Below are 18,235 nucleotides of genomic sequence, written 5' to 3' on the forward strand. Positions count from 1 at the left end.
TGTCACCCACTGGCACATGTCCCTGTCCCAGCTCCTCCGTCCCTGTCCCCAAGGGTTCCATCCACTGCCATGTCCCTGTCCCCAACACTTCCATCTGGTGCCATGTGTCACTGTCCCAACTCCTCCATCCCTGTCCCCAAAGGTTCCATCCGGTGCCATGTCCCTGTCCCAACTTCTCCATCCATTCCTGTCCCAGCTCCTCCATCCTTGCCACATCCTTGTCCCCATCTCTTCCATCCAGTGCCATGTCCCTGTCCCCAACTCTTCCATCCGGTGCCACGTGTCACCATCCCAGCTCCTCCATCCACTGCCATGTCCCTGTCCCCAACACTGCCATCCAGTGACATTGTCCCTGTCCCCAACTCTTCCATCCCTGCCATGTGTCACCATCCCAGCTCCTCCATCCATCCTGTCCCAGCTGCTCATCCCTGCCACATCCCTGTCCCTGCCATGTCCCTGTCCCTGCCACCCCACCACGTCCCCTCGCAGTGCCCCGGGCCCGGTGGGTGCCCGGTGGGTGCCCGGTAGGTGCCCCCGCTGCCAGCTCGGCCCGCAGGAGGGACCCACCACCTTTAAACCCCCGCTCCAACCGCACCTCCAAACCCAGAACCCTGCGGGACCCTCGGGGCCACCTCCGGCCCCGCTGCCTTTGTCCCGCTGTCCCCACCGCGTGCCCCGCTCTCGGGGTGTCCCCCGGTGTCCCCCGGTGTCCCCCGGTGTCCGGCCGGGGTCCGGCGGGCCGGGCGCTGCCTAATTAGGGGGTAGGAGCGGAGCAGGGCGGCAGCCACGCACAGCTCGGAGCCACTCACTCATCCCGCAGGAATCCTCCCCACGGGGAGGAGCGGCCCCGGCCCAGCGCCTAAAAGGGGCCCGGCACGGGCCGGCTGCCCTCGGAGCCTTCCTGCCTCCTCCTCCTCCTCCTCCTCCTCCTCCTCCTCCTCCTCCTCCTCCTCCTGCTCGTCCGCGGCCATGGCAGGGCACGGTGCCAGCCTGCTCCTGCTGCTCGGGCTTCTGCCAGGTACGATCGCGGCTGCCGCGGATGCTCCGAGCCCCGCGCCGGAGCGCGGGACGCGCCCCCGGGCACGCCCGCGGCTCCCGTGGGCACGGCGGCTGGCACCGAGCCCCGCGGGTGTCGCCGGGGCTGCCAGGGGGTGACAGCACCCAGGGGTGACAGCAGCCAGGGGGTGACAGCACCCAGGGGTGACAGCACCCAGGGGTGACAGCAGCCAGGGGGTGACAGCACCCAGGGCACCGCGACCCACCCGGGACATCCCCGCGGGCGCACGGGGCGGGAGATGCGACTCGCGGCGGGGGGATGCACGCGTGGGGTTTTGGGGATCCAGGTGTGGGGTTTTGGGGGCTGCAGGTGTGGGGTTTTGGGGATCCAGGTGTGGGGTCGGGGGATGCAGGTGTGGGGTTTTGGGGATCCAGGTGTGGGGTTTTGGGGATGCAGGTGTGGGGTTTTGGGGCTGCCAGGTGTGGGGTTTTGGGGCTGCCAGGTGTGGGGTTTTTGGGGCTGCCAGGTGTGGGGTTTTGGGGATCCAGGTGTGGTTTTTTGAGGATCCAGGTGTGGGGTTTTTGGGGCTGCCAGGTTTGGGGGTTTTGGGGATCCAGGTTTGGAGTTTTGGGGCTGCCAAGTGTGGGGTTTTGGGGGATCCAGGTGTGGTTTTTTGAGGATCCAGGTGTGGGGTTTTTGGGGCTGCCAGGTTTGGGGTTTTTGGGGCTGCCAGGTTTGGGGGTTTTGGGGATCCAGGTTTAGAGTTCTGGGGCTGCCAAGTGTGGGGTCAGGAGCTGCAGGTGTGGGGTTTTGGGGATCCAGGTGTGGGGGTTTTGGGGATGCAGGTGTGGGGTTTTGGGGGCCGCAGGTGTGTCAGGGAACAGGTGTGGGGTTCTTGTGCTGCAGGTGTGGGGTCAGGGGTCTCGGGGCACAGCTTTGGGGTGCCATGGGTGTGGCACACCTGCCCCTGCACCCCAGATTTTGGGTTCTGCCAGGTGTGGGGTTCAAGGTGTGCCAGGGCACAGGTTTGGGGTACGCTGGCTCCCTGCGCCCCACTGGTGAGGCACTGCCAGGTGTGGGGTCAGGGGGTGTCGGGGCACGGCTTTGGGGGGCGATGGGTCCCCCTGGCCTGGCCCTGCTCCCCACTCCTGGTGGCGCCCCCTGACCCCGGTTTGGGGGCTGCAGGTGTGGGGTTTTGGGGCTGCCAGGTTTGGGGTTTTGGGGCTGCCAGGTTTGGGGTTTTGGGGGCTGCAGGTGTGGGGTCAGGGGTGTCGGGGCACGGATTTGGGGTCCCTGTGCCCCACCCTGTGCCATGGGTGTGGGGCTGTGGAGAGCCCTGAGTGCCGTTTCGGGGGTGACAGTGACGTTTTGGGGGGGTGACAATGCCATTTCGCGGGGTGACAATGCCATTTCGCGGGGTGACAATGCCATTTCAAGGTGTGAAAATGCCATTTTGGGGGGTGACAGTGCCATTTCGGGGGGTGACGATGCCATTTCGGGGGGTGATGGTGACATTTTAGGGGGTGACAATGCCATTTCAAGGTGCGATAATGTAATTTAGGGGGGTGGCAGTTCCATTTCAGAGTGTGACAGTGCCATTTGAAGGGGTGACAATGCCATCTCGGAGGTGACAATGCTATTCTGGGGGGTGACAATGCCATTTCAGTGAGTGATAATGTCATTTTGGGGGTGGCAGTGCCATCTCGGGGGTGACAATGCCATCTCGGAGGTGACAATGCCCCTCTCCCCCAGCTCTCCTGGTGGCCGTCAGGATCAATGGCCACCAGGGCCGCGAGGTCCTGTACCTGGCCAAGGGCGACTCGGTCAAGCTGGGCTGTCCCTACGTGCTGGAGCCCGAGGACGTGGGGCCGCAGGGCGTGGGCATCGAGTGGATCCAGATCACGCCCGAGAGACCCGGCCCCGAGAACGTGGTGAGGGCCGGGGGGCGCGGGGGGGACAGAGGGACAGACAGGGACAGACGGACAGAGAGGGACAGGGAGGGACACGCAGGACAGGAAGGGACACGCGGGACAGATAAGGACAGGGAGGGACACGCGGGACAGGGAGGGACACGCGGGACAGGCGGGACAGGGAAGGTTGGCAAGGGCAAGGAAGGACCAGACAGGGTCTGGAAGTGCTGGGCAGGACAGGGACAGGAAGGGACAGGCAGGGACAAAGAGGAACAGGCAGGACAGGGAAGACAGGGAATGTTGGGATGGGCAGGGAAGGTCTGGAAGGGCAGGGAAGGAGCAGACAGGGTCTGGAAGTGCTGGGATGGGCAGGATAAAGTGGGACAGGCAGGGACAAAAAGGGACAGGCAGGACAGGCAGAACAAAGAGGGACAGGCAGGGAAGGACCAGACAGGGTCTGGAAATGCTGGGATGGGCAGGATAAAGTGGGACAGGCAGGACAGGCAGGGAAGGACCAGACAGGGACTAAAAGTGCTGGGCAGGACAGGGACAGGCAGGACAGGCAGGACAAGGTGGGATGGGATGGGATGGGATGGGATGGGATGGGATGGGATGGGATGGGATGGGATGGGATGGGATGGGATGGGATGGGATGGGATGGGATGGGATGGGATGGGATGGGATGGGATGGGATGGGATGGGATGGGATGGGATGGGATGGCATGGGATGGGATGGGATGGGATGGGATGGAGCCCAGCTGAACAGGCTGGACAGGCAGGATGTGGCAGGGCAGGAAGGGACAGGCAGGGACAAAGAGGGACAGAGAGGGAGAGAGAAGGTTGGGAAGGGCAGGGAAGCACCGGACAGGGTCTGGAAGTGCTGGGATGGGCAGGATAAAGTGGGACAGGCAGGGACAGGCAGGACAAAGAGGGACAGGCAGGACAAGGTGGGATGGGATGGATGAGATGGAGCCCAGCTGAACAGGCTGGACAGGCAGGACAGGGAAGGTCTGGATGGGCAGGGAAGGGACAGGCAGGGACAGGCAGGGACTGGCAGGGACACGTCAGAGACACAGGCAGGGCCAGGCAGTGTCTGCCAGCGTCTGGGAGTGCCAGACTGGGCTGGGCTGGGCTGGGCTGGGCTGGGGCACAGGGACAGGCAGGGACAGGCAGGGAAAGGGACAATCGGGGACAGGCAGGGACAGGGACAGGCAGGGACAGGCAGGGACACAGGGACAGGCAGGGACAGGCAGGGACAATCAGGGACAGGCAGTGTCTGCCAGCGTCTGGGAGCGCCAGACTGGGCTGGGCTGGGCTGGGCTGGGCTGGGCTGGGGCACAGGGACAGGCAGGGAAAGGGACAATCGGGGACAGGCAGGGACAATCAGGGACAGGCAGGGACAGGGACAGGCAGGGACACAGGGGACAGGAAAGGACCAGGCAGGGACAGGAAGGGACAATCAGGGACAATCAGGGACAATCAGGGACACAGGGGACAGGAAAGGACCAGGCAGGGACAGGAAGGGACACAGAGGTCCAAGGGGAGCAGGGAAAGAGCAGGACAGGGAAGGGTGAGCAGGGAGAGGCAGGAAAGGAGCAGGCCCAGAGCTGAGCCTAACCCTAACCAAAACCCAACCTAAACCCTAACCCTAACCCTAATCCTAACCCTAACCAAAAACCCAACCCAAACCCTAAACCTAACCAAAAACCCAACCCAAAACCTAAACCTAACCAAAACCCAACCTAAACCCTAACCAAAACCCTAACCTAAACCCTAACCCTAACCCTAACCAAAAGCCAACCAACCCTAACCCAAACCCTAACCAACCCTAAACCCAACCCAGCTCCTAACTCTAACCACTCTTAACCCTAACCTAAACCCAACCCAACCAATCTTAACCCAACCTTAACCCCAACCCCTCACCCAAACCTAACCAACCCTAAACCCAACTCCAAACCCAAACCCAGCCAACCTTAACCCCAACCCAACCCTAACCCCAACGGAACCCCAACCCCAACCCAACCCCAACCCAACTCCAAACCCAACCCCAACCAACCCCAACCCAACTCCAAACCCAAACCCAACCCAACCCCAACCCAACTCCAAACCCAAACCCAACCAACCCTAACCCCAACCCAACTCCAAACCCAACCCAACCCTAACCCCAACTCCAAACCCAAACCCAACCAACCCTAACCCCAACCCAACTCCAAACCCAACCCAATCCTAACCCCAACTCCAAACCCAAACCCAACCAACCCTAACCCCAACCCAACTCCAAACCCAACCAACCCCAACCCCAACCCAACTCCAAACCCAACCAACCCCAACCCAACTCCAAACCCAACCAACCCCAACCCAACTCCAAACCCAACCCAACCCTAACCCCAACCCAACTCTAAACCCAAACCCAACCCTAACCCCAACCCAACTCTAAACCCAAACCCAACCAACCCCAACCCCAACCCAACTCCAAACCCAACCCAACCCCAACCCAACTCCCAACCCAACCCATCCCCTCGCCCGGCCCCGTCGCCGGGGCGGCGCTGACGCCATCCCCGTGTCCCCAGTTCCTGTCCTACCACGACCACCACGTGAACTACGGCAGCTCGGGGCTGCAGGACCGCGTGGCCTTCGTGCAGACGGACCCGGGCCAGCGCGACGCCTCCATCCGCGTGGCCGACCTGCAGGAGAGCGACACCGGCACCTACCAGTGCCGCGTCAAGAAGAACACGGTGGCCGTGCACGAGGTCATCGTCACCGTGCAAGGTGAGCGCGCTCCCGCTGTGGCACTGGTGTGGCATCGCTGTGACCCGGTGTGGCCCCAGTGTGACCCGGTGTGGCCTCAGTGTCACCTGTCCCCTCCCCGTCCTGTGCCGAGGTGGCCTTGGTTCCTTGCAGTCATGTTTTGTATGTTGGTGGTACCAGTGGTGTCCCCTGTGCCCCTCTCGTGTGGCACTGATGGTGTCCTCTGTGCCACTCCCAAGTCCCCATCCTAGGTGGACCCTGGTGGCATTGACAGTGTCCCTGTCCCCGTCGCTGTCCCCGCTGTCCCTGACGTGTCCCCATCCCAGCAGAGAAGCTGCTGTCCCCGCTGTCCCCTGTCCCTATCCCTGTCCCCGCTGTCCCTGTCCCAGCAGAGAAGCCACTGTCCCCTGTCCCCGTCCCTGTCCCTGTCCCTGTCCCCGCTGTCCCTGTCGCTGTCCCCTGTCCCCTGTCCCTGTCACTGTCCCCGCTGTCCCTGTTGCTGTCCCTGTCCCTGTCCCCGTCCCTGACGTGTCCCTGCTGTCCCAGCAGAGAAGCCGCTGTCCCCTGTCCCCGTCCCTGTCCCCTGTCCCCGTCCCTGTCCCTGTCCCTGTCCCTGTCCCTGTCCCTGTCCCTGTCCCCGCTGGCCCTGACGTGTCCCCGCTGTCCCAGCAGAGAAGCCGCTGTCCCTGTCCCCGCTGTCCCTGTCCCCTGTCCCTGTCCCCGCTGTCCCCTGTCCCTGTCCCCGTCCCTGTCCCTGTCCCTGTCCCTGTCCCCGCTGTCCCTGTCCCCTGTCCCTGTCCCCGTCCCTGACGTGTCCCCGCTGTCCCAGCAGAGAAGCCGCTGTCCCTGTCCCCGCTGTCCCTGTCCCTGTCCCCGCTGTCCCTGTCCCTGTCCCCGTCCCTGTCCCTGTCCCCGTCCCTGTCCCTGTCCCTGTCCCTGTCCCTGTCCCTGCTGTCCCTGTCCCCGTCCCTGTCCCTGTCCCCGTCCCCGTCCCTGACGTGTCCCCGCTGTCCCAGCAGAGAAGCCGCTGTCCCTGTCCCCGCTGTCCCTGTCCCCTGTCCCCGTCCCCGTCCCTGTCCCCGTCCCTGTCCCCGTCCCTGACGTGTCCCTGCTGTCCCTGTCCCTGTCCCTGTCCCCGCTGTCCCCGCTGTCCCTGTCCCTGTCCCCGTCCCTGACGTGTCCCCGCTGTCCCAGCAGAGAAGCCGCTGTCCCTGTCCCCGCTGTCCCTGTCCCCTGTCCCCGTCCCCGTCCCTGTCCCCGTCCCTGTCCCTGTCCCTGTCCCTGTCCTCGCTGTCCCTGTCCCCTGTCCCTGTCCCCGTCCCTGACGTGTCCCCGCTGTCCCAGCAGAGAAGCCGGCGGCCCCGCAGTGCTGGAGCGAGGGGGAGCTGCTCGAGGGGGGCTCGGTGCTGCTGCGCTGCTTCAGCCGCGGCGGGGCCGCGCCGCTCTCCTACCAGTGGGCAAAGCTGGCAGAGGGCTACGGCGGGGGGCGCCTGCCCGCGGGCACCCTGCAAGGTGGGTCAGGGCCTTGGGGGGCACAGAGGGGCTTTGGGGGCACAGAGGGGCTTGGGGGGTTCAGAGGGCCTTGGGGGGCACAGAGGGGCTTGGGGGGCACAGAGGGGCTTTGGGGGGCACAGAGAGGGGCTTTGGGGGGTTCAGAGGGTGTTCCTGCCCGCGGGCACCCTGCAAGGTGGGTCAGGGCTTTGGGGGGCACAGAGGGGCTTGGGGGGGCACAGAGAGGGGCTTTGGGGGGCACAGAGGGGCTTTGGGGGGCACAGAGAGGGGCTTTGGGGGGCACAGAGAGGTTTTGGGAGCTCCCTGCCCGCGGGCACCCTGCAAGGTGGGTCAGGGCCTTGGGGGCACAGAGGGGCTTGGGGGGCACAGAGAGGGCTTGGGGGGTTCAGGGGGGCTTTGGGGGGCACAGAGAGGGGCTTTGGGGGGTTCAGGGGGTGTTCCTGCCCGCGGGCACCCTGCAAGGTGGGTCAGGGCTTTGGGGGGCACAGAGGGGCTTTGGGGGCATCCCTGCCCGTGGGCACCCTGCAAGGTGGGCACAGAAGGATTTTGGGGTGTTCCTGCCCGCGGGCACCCTGCAAGGTGGGCACAGAAGGATTTTGGGGTGTTTCTGCCCGTGGGCACCCTGCAAGGTGGGCACAGAGGGGGTCTGGGGGGCACAGAGGGGGTCTGGGGGTTTGTGTGTGTGTCCCTGTGTCCTTGTCCCCGTGTCCCTGTCTATGTGTCCCTGTGTGTCCCCATGTCCCTGTGTGTCTGTGTGTGTCCATGTCCGTGTGTCCATGTCCGTGTGTCTGTGTCCGTGTCCACGGGTGCCCATGTCCCCATCCCTGTGCCCCCATGTCCCCATCCCTGTGTCCCCGTGTCCCTGCCCCCGTGTCCCCCTGTGTCCCCATGTCCCCGTGTCTGTGTGTCCCTGTGTCCCCCTGTGTCCCCGTGTCCCCGTGTCCCCGTGTGTCCCTTTCCCCGTGTCCCCGTGTCCCCCCGTGTGTCCCTGTCCCCGTGTCCCCGTGTCCCCGCTCCCCTCTCCGCGGGGCGCGGGTGGCACCTTGGTGACAGTGCCACCCGTGCCGTGCCAGGCCGTGCTCCGGGTGACCTGGTGATCCGCAGCCTGACCGTGGCACACGCTGGCACCTACCAGTGCCGGGTCAGCAACCGCGTGGGCTACTCGGTGTGCCAGCTGAGCCTGAACCCCGGGCCCCGTGAGTGACACGGGGACATTGGGGACACTGGGGACACTGGGGACACTGGGGACACTGGGGACATCATTGGGGACATTGGGGACACTGGGGACATTGGGGACACTGGGGACACTGGGGACACCGGGGTGTGCCAGCTGAGCCTGAACCTCGGGCCCCATGAGTGACACGGGGACATGGGGACACCGGGGACATCACTGGGGACACTGGGGACACCCCTGGGGACATTGGGGACATTGGGGTGACACAGGGTGGCACCAGGACGCAGAGGGACACTGGGGACACCAGGGTGGCACCAGGATGTCTCAGGTGCCAAGGTGTCCCCAGGGATGGCTCTGGGTGGCACCGCGGTGTCCCTGGGCTCCAGGCTGGCTCTGGGGTGGCTCTGGGGTGGCTCTGAGGTGGCACCGGTGGCTCTGGGTGGCTCTGGGTGGCACCGCGGTGTCCCTGGGCTCCAGGCTGGCACTGGGGTGGCACCAGTTGGCACTGGTGGCCCTGGGTGGCTCTGGGTGGCACTGCGGTGTCCCTGGGCTCCAGGCTGGCACTGGGGTGGCTCTGGGTTGGCACCGGTGGCCCTGGGTGGCTCTGGGTGGCACCGCGGTGTCCCTGGGCTCCAGGCTGGCACTGGGGTGGCACCAGTTGGCACTGGTGGCCCTGGGTGGCTCTGGGTGGCACCGCGGTGTCCCTGGGCTCCAGGCTGGCACTGGGGTGGCTCTGGGTGTCCCTGGGCTGGCAGCGGGTGGCACGGGTGCCCCGGGGTGCCCGGGCAGCCGGCGAGGCCGGCGGTGACAGGCCGCTTCCCCACGGCAGGCGGGCGCCAGGCTGGCATCATCGTGGGCTCCATCCTGGGCTCCCTGCTCCTGCTCAGCCTCCTGGGGCTGCTGATCTGGGCACTGATCGCCCGCTACCAGCGCAAGGAGTGCCAGCGCGCCTGCAGCGACTGCAGGTGGGCACGGGGGCACGGGGGGCACTGGGAGGGGCTGGGGTGGACTGGGATGGACTGGGGTGGACTGGGCACCATGGGGCATGGGGGCACAGGGGGCACTGGGAGGGGCTGGGAGGGGCTGGGATGGACTGGGATGGACTGGGCACCATGGGGCATGGGGGCACGGGGGGCACTGGGATGGACTGGGCTGTGCTGGGCACCAGTACTGGCACTGGGTTGTACTGGGCTGTGCTGGGCTGTACTGGGCACCAGTGACTGGCACTGGGCTGTACTGGGCACCACTGGGGACAAACGGGCACCACTGGGTGACACTGGGTGGGTGCCACCAAGCACAGGGGTGGCACAGGGTCCCCGAGGGGCACAGGGGTGGCACAGGGTCCCCAAGGGGCACCAATGGGTGTCACCAAGCACAAGGGTGGCACAGGGTCCCCGAGGGGCACCAATGGGTGTCACCAAGGCACAGGGGTGGCACAGGGTCCCCAAGAGATGTCAGTGAGTGCCACCAGGCACAGGGGTGGCACAGGGCACTGATGGTCACCAAGAGGTGCTACCAAGGACAGAAGGTGGCACAGGGTCCCAAGGGGCACCAATGGGTGTCACCAAGCACAGGGGTGGCACAGGGTCCCCAAGGGTCCTGCTGGGTGTCACCAAGCACAAGGGTGGCACAGGTTCCCCGAGGGGCACCAATGGGTGTCACCAAGCACAGGGGTGGCACAGGGTCCCCACGGGGCACCCGTGGGTGCCACCAGGCGGCCCCGTGCCCGGTGCCAGCTGACGCGGTGTCGCGGGGCCGTCCCCGCTGTGTGGCAGGAGCAGCACGGGTGGCACCATGCCCCGGCCCTGCGCCGCCTGTGCCCACCACTCCTACTCGCCGCATGGCATCAGCTACCTGCAGTGCCAGCACGGCGACGGCGACGAGCGCGGGGCCGCGCTGCTCTGCAACGACGGCATGCGACACCAGGTCCCCTGTCCCGCGCTGTGACACCGCGGGGACACCGCGGGGACAGCGACGGGGACAGTGACAGCGACAGCGACAGCGACGGGGACAGTGACAGCGACAGCGACAGCGACGGGGACAGTGACAGCGACAGCGACAGCCAGAGCCAGCCCCCAAAGGTGACAGCAGGAGGGGCTCAAAGTGCTCAAAAAACCCGAAAAATCTTCAAAAGCCTAAAGAATTCCGCACAAAATCCTATTAAAAAAAAAAAAATCCCTCCGAAACGGCAGAAAATCCCCAAAAATCCCCAAAAATTCCCTCCCCGGAGCTCTCTCGTGCAGTCACCGCAGCGACAGGGACAGCGACAGCGACAGCGACAGAGACGGGGACAACGACAGCCAGAGCCAGCCCCCAAAGGTGACAGCAGGAGGGGCTCAAAGTGCTCAAAAAACCCGAAAAATCTTCAAAAGCCTAAAGAATTCCGCACAAAATCCTATTAAAAAAAAAAAAAATCCCTCCGAAATGGCTCAAAATCCCCCAAAATCCCCAAAAATTCCCTCCCCGGAGCTCTCTCGTGGAGTCACCGCGGCGACAGTGACAGCGACAGCGACAGACAGTCTCCAAAGGTGATGGCAGGAGCAGCTCAAAGCGCTCAAAAAAGCTTCAAATTCCCACAAAATTCCTCACAAAACGGCAGAAAATCCCACAAAATCCCCAAAAATTCCCTCCCCGGAGCTCCCTCGTGGAGTCACCGCGGCGACAGCGACAGCGACAGCGACAGCGACAGCGACAGCCAGAGCCAGCCCCAAAGGTGACGGCAGGAGCGGCTCAAAGTGCTCAAAAATCCCGGAAAAGCTTCAAAAGCCTAAAGAATTCCGCACAAAACGGCACAAAGTCCTACAAAAGCCTAAAGAATTCCGCCCAAAATCCTATAAAATCCAAAAAATTTCCTCACAAAATCCCAAAATATTCCCTCCCCGGAGCTCCCTCGCGGAGCCACCGCGGTGACAGCGCCAGCGCCAGTCTGCAAAGGTGATGGTAGGAACGGTTCAAACCGCAAAAAGATTCAAAATCCTACAAAATTCCTCTCGAAATGGCACAAAATCCCCAAAATTTCCATGCCCAGAGCTCCCTCTCGGAGCCACCGCGGCGACAGTGACAGTGACAGTGACAGTGACAGCGACAGCGACAGCGACAGCGACAGCGACAGCCACAGCCAGAGCCAGCAGAAGGGACGTCAGGAGCGGCTCGCACCGCCCAAAAAACCCTAAAAAGCCTCAAAATCCCATAAAATGCCCCAAAAGTCCCTCCCCGCCCCGCTCTGCCCCGGTTTTATTGCGGTTTTTTGGTCCTTTTTTTACAGACCCCCCCAATTCCCAATCCCAGTCCCCATTACCAGTTTCCCCAGTCCCCATTCCCAGTCCCCATTCCCAGTTTCCCCAGTCCCATTCCCAGTTTCCCCACTTCCCATTCCCAGTTCCCATTCCCAGTTTCCCCAGTCCCATTCCCAGTTTCCCCAGTCCCCATTCCCAGTTCCCATTCCCAGTTTCCCCAGTCCCATTCCCAGTCCCCATTCCCAGTTTCCCCAGTCCCCAATCCCAGTCCCCATTCCCAGTTTCCCCAGTCCCATTCCCAGTCCCCATTCCCAGTTTCCCCAGTCCCATTCCCAGTCCCCATTCCCAATTTCCCCAGTCCCATTCCCAGTCCCCATTCCCAGTTTCCCCAGTTCCCATTCCCAGTCCCCATTCCCAATTTCCCCAGTCCCATTCCCAGTCCCCATTCCCAGTTTCCCCAGTCCCATTCCCAGTCCCCATTCCCAATTTCCCCAGTCCCATTCCCAGTCCCCATTCCCAGTTTCCCCAGTTCCCATTCCCAGTCCCCATTCCCAATTTCCCCAGTCCCATTCCCAGTCCCCATTCCCAATTTCCCCAGTCCCCATTCCCAGTTCCCATTCCCAGTTTCTCCAGTCCCCATTCCCAGTTTCCCCACTTCCCATTCCCAGTTCCCATTCCCAGTTTCCCCAGTCCCCATTCGCAGCCCCCCCGCTGTCATTGTCACTCGCTGTCACCCGCCCCGCCCCAAAAGTGGCTCCGCCCCCAATTTGGGGATTTTTTGGGGTTTTTGGGGCCGGGAATTGCGGTTGGGAACGAAAAGAAAGAAAAACGAACCCAAAACAAGGGAAAAAAAAACGGGAAAAAAGGAAAAAGGAAAAAAAGGCAAAAGGAAACGGAATAAAATTGAGCGAATTGAGAGCGGAGTGGCGTGACACGGGGACAGAGGGGACAGAGGGGACAGAGGGGACATTGGGGACAGAGGGGACAGAGGGGACAGGAGGGGACAGAGGGGACAGAGGGGACATTGGGGACAGAGGGGACAGGAGGGGACAGGAGGGGACAGAGGGGACAGAGGGGACAGAGGGGACAGGAGGGGACAGGAGGGGACAGAGGGGACAGAGGGGACAGAGGGGACAGGAGGGGACAGAGGGGACAGAGGGGACAGGGAGGGGACAGAGGGGACATTGGGGACAGAGGGGACAGAGGGGACAGAGGGGACAGGGAGGGGACAGAGGGGACAGAGGGGACAGGGAGGGGACAGAGGGGACAGGAGGGGACAGGGAGGGGACAGAGGGGACATTGGGGACAGAGGGGACAGAGGGGACAGTGGGGACAGGGAGGGGACAGAGGGGACAGAGGGGACAGGGAGGGGACAGAGGGGACAGGAGGGGACAGGAGGGGACAGAGGGGACAGAGGGGACAGGATTGGGAAAATGGATGCAATAAAAATGGGGACAGGGAAGAGTGATGGGGACAGGGAGGGGACAGGGATGGGGACAGGGAGGGGACAGGAGGGGACAGAGGGGACAGGGAGGGGACAGGGGATGGGGACAGAGGCGACAGAAATGGCGAAAGGGATGGGGACAAGGATGGGGACAGATGCCTGCTGTCCCTGTCCCTTTGTGTCCCCTCCTGTCCCTGTCCCTTTGTGTCCCCTCCTGTCCCTGTCCCTGTCCCTGTCCCTGTCCCTGTCCCTGTCCCCTCCTGTCCCTGTCCCTGTCCCTGTCCCTGTCCCCGTCCCTGTCCCTGTCCCTGTCCCCTCCTGTCCCTGTCCCTGTTCCTGTCCCTGTCCCTGTCCCTGTCCCTGTCCCTGTCCCTGTCCCCTCCTGTCCCCGTCCTGTCCTCTCCTGTCCCTGTCCCTGTCCCTGTCCCTGTCCCCTCCTGTCCCTGTCCCTGTCCCTGTCCCTGTCCCTGTCCCTGTCCCCTCCTGTCCCTGTCCCTGTCCCTGTCCCTGTCCCTGTCCCTGTCCCCTCCTGTCCCTGTCCCATCCCTGTCCCTGTCCCTGTCCCTGTCCCTGTCCCTGTCCCCTCCTGTCCCTGTCCCTGTCCCTGTCCCTGTCCCTGTCCCTGTCCCTGTCCCTGTCCCCTCCTGTCCCTGTCCCTGTCCCTGTCCCTGTCCCATCCCTGTCCCTGTCCCTGTCCCTGTCCCCTCCTGTCCCCTCCTGTCCCATCCCTGTCCCATCCCTGTCCCCGTCCCTGTCCCTGTCCCTGTCCCCTCCTGTCCCTGTCCCTGTCCCTGTCCCCGTCCCTGTCCCTGTCCCCTCCTGTCCCTGTCCCTGTCCCTGTCCCTGTCCCTGTCCCTGTCCCCTCCTGTCCCATCCCTGTCCCCGTCCCTGTCCCTGTCCCTGTCCCCTCCTGTCCCTGTCCCTGTCCCTGTCCCCGTCCCTGTCCCCTCCTGTCCCCTCCTGTCCCTGTCCCCTCCTGTCCCTGTCCCATCCCTGTCCCCGTCCCTGTCCCCTCCTGTCCCTGTCCCTGTCCCCTCCTGTCCCTGTCCCTGTCCCTGTCCCTGTCCCTGTCCCTGTCCCTGTCCCTGTCCCCTCCTGTCCCTGTCCCTGTCCCTGTCCCTGTCCCTGTCCCTGTCCCTGTCCCTGTCCCTGTCCCGGGACCCGCCCGGGAGGGGGCGGAGCCACAGAGGGGGCGTGGTCAGAGGAGGGGCGTGGCTTCTCCAAAATGACGTCATTCCTCTGCCCGTTCCGGCCGCCAGGGGGCGCGCGGCGGTTGCCGGGCAACCGAACATGGCGGGGCAGGTGGGGAGGGGAAAACGGGGGAAAAAAGGGGAAAAAAGGGGGGAAAAAGTGGGGAAAGATGTGGGAAAAGGGGAGAAACGAGGCGGGGAAAGGGGGAACAAAGCGGGGGAAGAGGTGGGAGGAAAGAGGGGGCGAAACGGAGGCGGGGGAAAGGGGGAACAAAGGGGGGATGCGGGAGAAAAGGGGTTAAAATGGGGGGACAAGGGGACAAAAGGGGACAGGGGGGGACACCAGGCCCGAGGGGGTCCCGCCTCCCAGCGGGGTCTCCCCCTCCCCAGTACGACGACGCCTTCAGCCCCCCCCGCCTGCAGTGCTGGACCGTGCCCCGCCCCCCCCCCAAGGTACCCCCGACCTTCGCCTGGACCCCCAAAACCCCAACGGGGGTGGGGGGGGCTTGACACCCCCCCCCGACCCTGACCGGGACCCCCAAACGTGGCCTGGATCCCCAAACCCCTCCCGGAGCCACCAGGACCCCCCAGCTCGATCGTGATCCCCCCAAACCCCACCCCAGCACCCCCCAGTCCCATTCCAGGACCCCCAAACCCCACCCCAGGACCCCCAAACCTCACCCCAGCACCCCCCAGTCCCATTCCAGGACCCCCAAACCCCTCCCAGGGCCACCAAGACCCTCACAGCCCAGTCCTAACGCCGTAATCCTCGTCTCAGAACCCCCAAACCTCACCCCAGGCCCCCAAACCCCACCCCAGGCCCCCAAACCCCACCCCAGGACCCTCAAAACCCCTCCCGGGACCACCAGCGAGCCCCAAGCCCAGTCCTGACCCTCCCCAGGCCCCCGAAACCCCACCCCAGGACCCCCAAACCCCTCCCGGGACCCCCAAACCCCACCCCAGGACCCTCAAACCCCACTCCAGGACCCCCAAACCCCTCCCGGGACCCCCAAACCCCACCCCAGGACCCCCAAATCCCACCCCAGGACCCCCAAACCCCACCCCCAGGACCCCCCAAGCCCCACCCCAGGACCCCCCAAACCCCACCCCAGCCCCCCCAAACCCCACCCCAGACCCCCAAATCCCATTCCACGTCCCCCAAACCCCACCCCAGGACCCCCCAAACCCCTCCCGGGACCCCCAAGCCCCCCAGGCCGGCCGTGACCCCCCTCCCCACGCCCCCAGCTGCCCACCCCGAGCCCCCCGACCCCGTTCATCGCCGACGCCCGCGGCCACCTCCTGCCGGGGGTGCCGCGCTCCCAGGTGAGCCCCGCGGGGATTTTTGGGGGTACCCCCATCCCGGGAGGGGGGGCTCCGGCACCGGGGCCACCCCCGCGCCGTGGCCGCGCAGGTGTCGCCGTGGGGGACGTTCCTGGGGACGTGGGACATGCCGGCCCGCATCCCCCCGGCCCGCTGGGACCGCAGCGCCCGCTCGGCCGCCGCCGCCGCCCGCCTGGCCCGGTACCGGCACCGCGAGCTGCGGGCGGCCTGCAACGGCGTCCGGACACGGGTCACCGGCAAGGTGACGCAGCTGGGACACGGGGACACGGCTGGGACACGGGGACACGGCTGGGACACGGCTGGGACACGGGGACACGGCTGGGGACACGGGGACACGGCTGGGACACGGGGACACGGCTGGGACATGGGGACACACATAGGGACAGCTGGGGACACAGCTGGGACACGGCTGGGACATGGGGACACGGCTGGGACACAGGGACACGGCTGGGACACGGCTGGGACACGGGGACACGGCTGGGACATGGGGACACGGCTGGGACACGGGGACACGGCTGGGACACAGGGACACGGCTGGGACACGGCTGGGACATGGGGACACGGCTGGGACACGGGGACACGGCTGGGACACGGGGACACCGCTGGGACACGGGGACACGGCTGGGACACGGGGACACGGCTGGGACACAGGGACACGGCTGGGACATGGGGACACGGCTGGGACACGGGGACACACATAGGGACAGCTGGGGACACGGGGACACACACAGGGACATGGGGACACACACAGGGACAGCCCCGGGAGCTGTGGGCGGCCTGCAACGGCATCCGGACACGGGTCACCGGCAAGGTGACATGGCTGGGAACGGCTGGGACATGGGGACACGGCTGGGGACATGGGGACACGGCTGGGACACGGGGACACGGCTGGGACACGGGGACACAGCTGGGGACACGGGGACACACACAGGGACAGCCCCGGGAGCTGTGGGCGGCCTGCAACGGCGTCCGGACACGGGTCACCGGCAAGGTGACACGGCTGGGACACGGGGACACGGCTGGGACACGGGGACACACATAGGGACAGCTGGGGACACGGCTGGGACACGGCTGGGACATGGGGACACGGCTGGGGACACGGGGACACACACAGGGACAGCCCCGGGAGCTGTGGGCGGCCTGCAACGGCGTCTGGACACGGGTCACCGGCAAGGTGACACGGCTGGGACACAGCTGGGACATGGGGACACGGCTGGGGGACACAGCTGGGACAGACCTGGGGACACGGGGACAGACCTGGGACACACCTGGGGACACCAGGCACACCTGGGGACACTAGGCACACCTGGGGACACTGGGACACACCTGGGGCATGGGGACACCCCCGGGACACCCCCGGGGCTCGGTGGGGGGGGCAGGGGGTGGCACAGAACAGACGGGAGAGGGGACACGGGGACACGGATGGGGGACACGAGGATAAAGGGGGGATGCAGATATTGGGGGTGTGGGGATAAAGGGGGACACAGGGGGACAGGGATGTGGGGACAGGAATGGAGGATTTGGGGACACGGGGACAGGGATGGAGACACGAGGATAAAGAGGGGATGCAGATATTGGGGGTGTGGGGATAAAGGGGGACACAGGGACATGGGGACAGGGGGGACAGGGATGTGGGGACAGGGATGGGGGATATGGGGACAAAGGGGACACAGGAATGGGGGATTTAGGGACACAGGAATGGGGGATATGGGGACAGGGATGTGGACATAAAGGGGGGGACAGGGACATGGGGACAGGGATGTGGGGATCAAAGGGACACAGGGATGGGGACATAAAGGGGGGACACAAATTTGGGGGTGTTCCCACAAGCACGCAGCTCCCGCCCATCCCAAAGCCAGCCCTGGCTCTGGTCGGGGTGGTGGGGGGGATCCAGACCCCAAATGGAGGAGCTCCCCCCTTTTTGAGGGGTCCCCACCCCATTTCCCCGCCCTGGGGACCCCCCTGACCCCCCTCCCTCCACCCCACAGCTGCAGAAACCCTGGGACACGGAACCTTCCGGAAAGGAGCCGGGGGGTCCCAGCGGGGGCTCCCCCCACAGCCCTGAGACCCCAGACCCTGGGGACATCCCCGAGGGGGGACCCTGTCCCCAAAATCTCTCCGAGTGGGGACCCTGTCCCCTAAATACCCCCGAGTGGGGACCCTGTCCCCTAAATCCCCCTGAGGGGGGACCCTGTCCCCAAAATCTCTCTGAGTGGGGACCCTGTCCCCTAAATCCCCCCAAAATCCCCCCGGGCGGGGACCCTGTCCCCTAAATCCCCCCAAAATCCCCCCGGGCGGGGACCCTGTCCCCAAAATCCCCCCTGCTCCAGGGCCCCCCCAGCCCCTGAGCCCCTGGAGGCGGCTCTGCTGTCATTGTCCCCTCCCCTGGGGACAATCCCCCCCCCCAATCCCACCTTTCCCTCCCCTCAGGGGGGCTCAGGAGGGGCTGGGCACCCCCAAAAAGGGAGAATAAAGGCTGGGAGATGCTTGGAATGAGCCCAAATCCATTCGGGGTTTAGGGTTCGGCCCTGCTCCCTCCTCCTCCTCCTGCTCCTCCCTGGTCACAGGGGAGGGTTCTTAATTGGGAAATTGGGGATGGGATTGGGATGGGATCAACCTCCCCCACGCCAAAATCCCACCCAGATGATTTTCTCCCAAAAAATCCTGGATTTTTACCACCAGG

The 18,235-nt window shown here is 64.9% G+C and overlaps 2 protein-coding genes across 2 annotated transcripts; both read left to right on the forward strand.

The window, feature by feature from the left end:
- The first annotated feature begins 953 nt into the window (after nt 1-953).
- VSIG8 (V-set and immunoglobulin domain containing 8) lies at nt 954-10,741 on the forward strand. The gene is made up of 7 exons (XM_085560680.1): nt 954-1,018; nt 2,750-2,928; nt 5,478-5,676; nt 7,003-7,167; nt 8,241-8,363; nt 9,153-9,306; nt 10,117-10,741. Exons 1-7 carry the CDS (start codon nt 970-972, stop codon nt 10,286-10,288), a joined length of 1,041 nt encoding a protein of 346 aa, XP_085416806.1. The 5' UTR covers nt 954-969; the 3' UTR covers nt 10,289-10,741.
- A 3,536-nt stretch (nt 10,742-14,277) lies between these two features.
- Nucleotides 14,278-18,045, forward strand: CFAP126 (cilia and flagella associated protein 126). Its single transcript, XM_085560681.1, has 5 exons — nt 14,278-14,323; nt 14,602-14,664; nt 15,457-15,534; nt 15,623-15,793; nt 17,541-18,045. Exons 1-5 carry the CDS (start codon nt 14,312-14,314, stop codon nt 17,823-17,825), a joined length of 609 nt encoding a protein of 202 aa, XP_085416807.1. The 5' UTR covers nt 14,278-14,311; the 3' UTR covers nt 17,826-18,045.
- The last annotated feature ends 190 nt before the right edge of the window (nt 18,046-18,235 follow it).

This window comes from Lonchura striata, chromosome 25 (assembly GCF_050655825.1).
Source record: "Lonchura striata isolate lonStrDom1 chromosome 25, ASM5065582v1, whole genome shotgun sequence".
Classification (NCBI taxonomy): Eukaryota; Metazoa; Chordata; class Aves; order Passeriformes; family Estrildidae; genus Lonchura; species Lonchura striata.